General features: G+C 49.7%; 1 protein-coding gene across 1 annotated transcript in view; it reads right to left on the bottom strand.

The window, feature by feature from the left end:
• The window catches only part of LOC106804653 (cytochrome P450 26A1-like), an 11849-nt gene extending 8025 nt beyond the window's left edge, over nucleotides 1-3824 (bottom strand). The window contains exons 1-3 of the mRNA XM_014805928.1: nucleotides 3333-3824; nucleotides 1849-2346; nucleotides 264-710 (exon numbers count right to left, since the gene is read on the bottom strand). Coding sequence (XP_014661414.1) covers nucleotides 264-710; nucleotides 1849-2346; nucleotides 3333-3515 — 1128 coding nt within the window. The 5' untranslated portion in view covers nucleotides 3516-3824. The remainder of the gene's footprint in view (nucleotides 1-263; nucleotides 711-1848; nucleotides 2347-3332) is intronic.
• Between the last annotated feature and the right edge of the window lie 2907 nt (nucleotides 3825-6731).

The following is a 6731-nucleotide window of genomic DNA, read 5'->3' as shown; positions in this document are numbered from 1 at the left end:
ATATAACTCTTCTCCCATTGTTACATGAAGGTATTACATGATGAGGGTTGAACATTTTCGTAGCAGACTAGACTAGACTATCTGTCTATCTATCTATCTATATATCTATCTATCTATCTCTCTCTCTCTCTCTCTATATATATATATATATATATATATATATAACTCTTCTCCCATTGTTACATGAAGGTATTACATGATGAGGGTTGAACATTTTCGTAGCAGACTAGACTAGATAGACGACTTTGCAATTTACCGCTTACGTTTATTTCAAACGTCTGCAGCACACGACGGTAACCGCCACCTGTCGGTGGTAGAATCCTCAGCACCTCCTTAACGCAGCTGTTGACATAGTCTAACTTGTTGATCAGCGGCAGCTTCAGCGGGGCTTCTGGGTCCGTCAGGCCAAAGTCTTCCAGCTCCTGCCGAACTTTGCCGAGGGCCTTCGGGTTTTTGTAGAGCTGCATCGCTAGCATCGAGCATGCGCTGCTCGTCGTCTCGTGTCCGAGCAGAAGCATCTCGAAGATGGCGAACTTTAGTTCTTCTCGCGAGATCCCGGACTCGCTGGCGGCGTCTGCGTGCCAGGCGGTCACCAGGCGGGAGAATGCCTTCCCGTTTGGTATGTGATCGGTACCGCTGGTCAAGTGTTCGAGTTCCCGATCTATCAGCGTGTCCATCTTCACGAACAGTTGATCTCTGGACTTCAAAGCCTGTTAGGCAACAAGAGAACAACAATTATTTTCTCCGGCTAAGGAGCAAACTAACGCTACAACTTATATACATATTACCGCAAAACTGTAAGTAGTAGAGCATTCCGTAGGACCGCAATGGCAAGGTTACGTGGGCGTAAACGCGCTGTATATGCATTCAGATATCAAAGAAGCGGTATCCGGGGTAGTCGACAGTTCAACGGCGAACTGCTAGGCAGTCAGGCACGCGCAGTAGCGATGTAAATCCCTTTGTAAGCGGGCGCGATTGGCTGGTTTCTGTTGAATTACCGGTATTACACTTTTAGCCCAAGGCAGTTCATACTTTGCGTGTCCCCGTGCAATCGCTGCGTCTATAACCATCTCCCCCGTTATCTCTCTCGTTCTCCCTCTGCCTCCCTCTCTCTCTCACGCTCGTTCTCTCTCTCTTTCTCTCTCTCTCTCTCTTTATCGTTGGTTCTGTCTGTCTCTCGCTCACCCCTCTCTCTCACTTTCGCTCTTCCTCTCTCTCCCCCGCTCTAGATCTCAATCTCGCTTACGGTCTCTCTCTCTCTCCCTCTCCCCCATCTTTCTTTCTCTCTCTTTCACTCACTCTCTCTTGATCGCTCACTCTATCCCTGCTAAGAAGTTCCGCGAAGCGACCCTATCACCAAATTATCCAGTGGCACTCTCGTCACATGTTTACGACAAACTTCGAGGTTGACCTCGGCTATGTGTTAATCTAGTTACTGCTCGATATGAGCGGTCGGGAGCCTACTTGGGGGCTGTTGCTAAGTAAACTGAAAATCTCGAACATGTCGCTTAGAGTCAGACCGAGCCACAGTGCAACCAATAGCAGGCGACGTCTGCCTGTCTGTCACCTGGCAGATTTACGACAGGCTCTAATTAAGCCGCGCTTGACGACGATGGGTGTCCTTACCGACGCGCAAACACAATAACAACGACGCCGACAATAATGAGTCTGTTTACGACAGAAATGGCAGAAATTAGAAGGAGTTTCTGGGTGCACGGAGAGAGCATTTCGTCGGCCATTGAGCCGCTCCGTACACGCTCACCCCGAGGTAAGATATACCCGCAGACGCGAAAAGCGCGCGTTGCTAAGCGCGCGCAGACGAACGCTAATGGCAGCGTGGGTCTATACCTTGTACAAGCCGAGTCCGGGTATCTTCACGGGAAGACTGAAGAGGTTATTGAGCACGTTCTGGTAGAGGGCGGCCCATTCGCTCAGCTCGCTGCCCCGGAAGTCGATGCCCAGCAGACAGTCGGCTGCGACGCGAAACGTCATCTCCTTGATCTTCGGCTGCAGCAGAACGACGTCGTCGGCGTCCAAACACTGTTGAACGACGTCGGCGGCGACCTCCTCGATGCCTGGCACGTAGCTAGCCAGCGACGTCGCGTCGAACGCCCGCATTACGGCGCGTCGGCGCCGACGAAGCGTGTCGCCCTCTGCCGATACGAGTCCGTCGCCGAGTAGCATTCGTACGCTGGCTGGCCACTTGCTCGTCACTAGCGTGCCCTCGCCTCGCAGCACCTTGGCGACGTTGTCGGCGCCGATGACGCGAATTGTCGGCTGGCCGAGTATGTGCGTCTTGTAGACGTGTCCGAACGCTTCCCGCCGGCACTTGTAGAACTCGGCGCCCTGCGTGAGTGAAGGATGCGATACTGCAGCTTCGTACGGATATATGTGTGTGTGTGTGTGTGTGTGTGTGTGTGTGTGTGTGCGTGCGTGTGTGCGTGCGTGCGTGCGTGTATATGCGTGTCCGAAAACGCGTGTTCATGTGCGAGCGTGCGTGGGTTGGCGTGTTTGCGCCCGCATTTACTTGAGTTAGCATATCAGATGGTTTGTATAATAATTCTGTCTTTGTATTTTGGCTGCAAACTCGTTCCCCTTATATGATATTGCTATAAATCATGTATACATTTCTTGCTATATACACTGAAAATAACACACACGCACTCGCGCACGCATATATATATATATATATATATATCCCCGGTGTAAGGCTTATAACCTCGTCAACATATAGAATCGAGTAGCTTTGCTGGACTAAAGCTGTTACAGAAACCAAAGAAATACAGTTACCGAGCTCTATGGTTGGAGCCAAGAATTCATTTCTAATTCTAAATCCTGCATGAATTCTAACAGACCGCGAAAACCACCGTCGTGTAATGAGTCATGGTAAAGCTAGAATCGGCAGACATATATTACTTTGCACCTGCGATAAAGGAAATACCTAGACGAAATACACGTTGGACGATGTCAGACTTCTATTTGCATATGCAAATGCAAATTCTATGCGCGATGCCTATTATCAATTGAGGAATTGTTTTCGTGCGCTGATTCCGGTTTAGCAGTCGCTACGATCACACCGCTTACGTTAGACCAACGTCATTTAGACCGTACGTAATCATTTTCCCAGTAGTTCAAATAATTAGATTCGTTTCTTGCGCTAGTCGAAAAGTTCAAAGCGCACGTTCTTTACACCCGCGTTTATCTAAAGCGAAACATCGACGAAATCGTATGATCCTGATCAACGCTGCGGTTTCATGTGCATCGCGCGTGATAGCGCGTTTTTTTGCCCGACGCGTGCCCGCGCGGCAAGGCGCGATAAATCTCGTACTTACCCAGATAGCGAAGTGCGCCGTCTCTCCGATGAATGGAACTCCATAGGTACCCGGCGGTAGAGGCAGGCCGCAGGCGCGGTCCCGGGAAGCGTTGACGTGCAGACGCCAGAGATGTAGCGTGGCTAGGCATAGCATGAGCGGCACTGCAGCCGACAAGCAGACGAGAAGGATTTCGATAAGCATCGTTGGTGGTGACTATGTTGCTGCGGTCCTCTTATTCGCCGGTCCTTTTCCTCCTGAGTCTTCTCGCTTGCCGCTCTCTGGTTTCTTTCTCGAGCTGTTTCTTCCTTCTCACAAGCTCCGTCTCTCCGGCTTTCTAGCGTGTGTCGCGACGATAGGTATTCTGGAAGTATCGATACGTCTCTGTCTCGTTCTCTCTGTCGATGTGTATGTCTCCCTCTCTCTCTCTCTCTCTCTGCGTGCGTGGGACTAGAACGGGTTTCCTCTTCGCTGTGATGGATGGGTCGATCCTTCGCGAAACCGACTTCGTCTTCGTTCCTCGGAGGGCGGCTTAAATAGCGAGGCGGCGGGCGCAGGTGTCTGCGCTGATTGGTCGGAATATGGACCAGTGCCGGGTCAAGCTTCGTTCACACGCGCCGCGCGCGCGATTGACGGCGGTTTTGTCAGACGGTCCGGGCCGTGCGCACAGCACGCGCTGCCGCCGCCGCCCCGGCCGCGCGAGCGCAAGGCCCGCCTGTCACCACCTCATCACGTCACCATGCAATGACTGAAACTTGTGTAGCCATCGAGGGACGAAGCAAGTGACGTCATCATGAACTGAAACTAGTAACGTCACCAAGAACTGAAACTAGTGACGTCACCAAGAACTGAAACTAGTGACGTCACCAAGAACTAAAACTAGTGACGTCACCACGAACTGAAGTAGTGACGTCACAAAGAACTAAAATTTTCACCATGCAATGACTGAAATTTGTGTAGCCATTGAGGGACGAAGCAAGTGACGTCATCATGAACTGAAACTAGTAACCAAGAACTGTAGTAGTGATGTCACCCAAGGACTAAAACTAGTGACGTCACCAAGAGTTGAAACTAGTGACGTCACCATGAGATGAAACTGGTGACGTCACCACGAACTGAAACTTGGGACGCTATCAATGGTTCAAACTCGTGACGTCACCAAGGATTGAAAATTATGAAGGCACCAGCAGGTATAAAATTTCTGACGTCAGCAGTAGGACTGGAATTCGCGACATCAGCAAGAATCACAACTTGTAACATCGGTAGCAGGGTTGAAACTTGTGACGTTGACAACAGGACAGGAGCTTGTAACATCGCCATTACTACCGCCTGTAACTAACCGCCCCTAGCTAACCACCTCTAGATGAGTCCCTCTGTATGATTCGTCAAACGACCCACATGACCTCCCTCGCCCGATCCCCGACTCTGGGCCGTCCCTAGACAGTCAAGCATCCTTGTATTAATTACATCTTTGCATCAATCACACCTACGCACGGCGAGGCTTTCACGTGCTCACCACTTCCGGGGAGAATTCTCCGGCTGAAGGCCGCGCGCACGCGAGGCATACGCGTGTTCTCGAGGGTCGCACTTTTCCCTAATATCTACTTCTGATATACATATATATACATACATATATAAGCGTAGCCGCATACATATTCGCGTTATATGACGTTGGAGAAAACAGCAGCTGGCGCTCCTGCTTCTCGGTTTATACGCTAAACAGCTTCGCCACACACACACGCACGCACGCACGCATACACACATGCACGCACGCACGCGCGCACACACGCACGCGCGCACGCACGTACGTATACGCACGCATTCACGCGCGCCCGGCACACGCACGTACACACGCCCGGGCACACACACGCACACACGCACGCACGCCCGCACGCACGTACGTACGCACGCATTCACGCGCGCCCGGCACACGCACGCACACACACACACACGCACACACACACACACACGCACACACACACACACACACACACACACACACACACACACACAAACACACATGCGTGTTCGAGGGTCGCACTACTACCTGTAGCTGTATATCGTCGCCCCGTATAGCAGTGAACATCACACATACACGTGTTCGCGTATCGTATGACGATCCGAGGCACCCCGGACGCGGGCGCCGCAGCAACATCGCGGTAGCAACCCGCGGGTCTGTACCGTGGCCGCGTGCTCTTCACGTGCACGTCCCATGCCTTCACCTTCGCTGACGTCATTGACGTGCCATCGCATCTGTTAGAATATGTAGCGGCGCTGATGGGTTGACGGAGCAAGAGGGAACGCAGATACACACGCGCGCGAAAAAATACGCACCCGGGTGATGTGCACGCGCGCGCGGGCGCAGGCAATCATGCACGCCCTCCAGCACACACGCACGCAGACGCGCACGCACGCGCACGCACACACGCACACGCACACACACACGCACACGCACGCACACGTTATATATAATTTTATATATATATATATATATTCAACGCATGGTTGCGCCCGCAGAGAAAATCTATTTATGTTAGATTTCAGGGAACTTACATGACTGTGAATATATTGCAAGTTTGTTGCATTCTGCTAGTTAATACTCAAGCAGGCAGACCGAACTAAATGTTTGATTGCTTTACAGTTACAATAATAACGTTGTTCTGGGTACAGATTATGTAGGCATTGTGGACGTTTAGATGTAGATTCTGATAGCGTACGTATTCAGGGGTACATTGGACAAGCCTATTGTGTACAACCAATACGTACACCAACCTGTATGTTTTTGGTACATTTGTCAGTAGTTGTAAATTGGGAGTAAATTATTTGAAAGTATTTTACGGGTATGATGCACATAACGAGAAGGGCGAATTTTTGTCACGATATAAAGCAATTACTAATTAGAGCATTTAACACAGAGCAATAACAGTCCCACTAAACTACGCACTCCTCCTTTGAATATTTATTATCTAAAGACTTCTATGCAGTCCAACACTGTACAAGACATTAAAATTCCACAATTTAATGCGAAATAAGGCGAAAGTAAGTGAGGGGTTTTTTGTCAAAATTTTCAGGCATTATTTATATGCTAGTACAATTTATTCGTGACGATTGTGAAAAGACTGCACGCGGCTAGCACCTGATAGCATATTGGACATGACCCTCAAACGTTTGCTTAACTTTTTCTTCACACTTACTTTTGCTTCACTTTCACTTTTACAACTTCTATCACAGCGGCTCATTAGATAAACGATCCCATGCTAATCGTTTTTAAACGTAACTTTGGCGGCTAGCGTAGACAAATACAACATGTGTACATACACTATGTTTCCGGTATGCTTATATCCATACGAATGCAAACCTATATAATAGGTTCCGATGGCACCGCGAAAAGGTCATACGATTAAATATTTGTTTTAAAAT

The sequence above is a fragment of the Priapulus caudatus genome, unplaced genomic scaffold (assembly GCF_000485595.1).
Source record: "Priapulus caudatus unplaced genomic scaffold, Priapulus_caudatus-5.0.1 Scaffold5, whole genome shotgun sequence".
NCBI lineage: Eukaryota > Metazoa > Priapulida > Priapulimorpha > Priapulimorphida > Priapulidae > Priapulus > Priapulus caudatus.
Note: the sequence above shows the minus strand (reverse complement) of the source record. Positions and strands in the feature narration are given on the sequence as shown.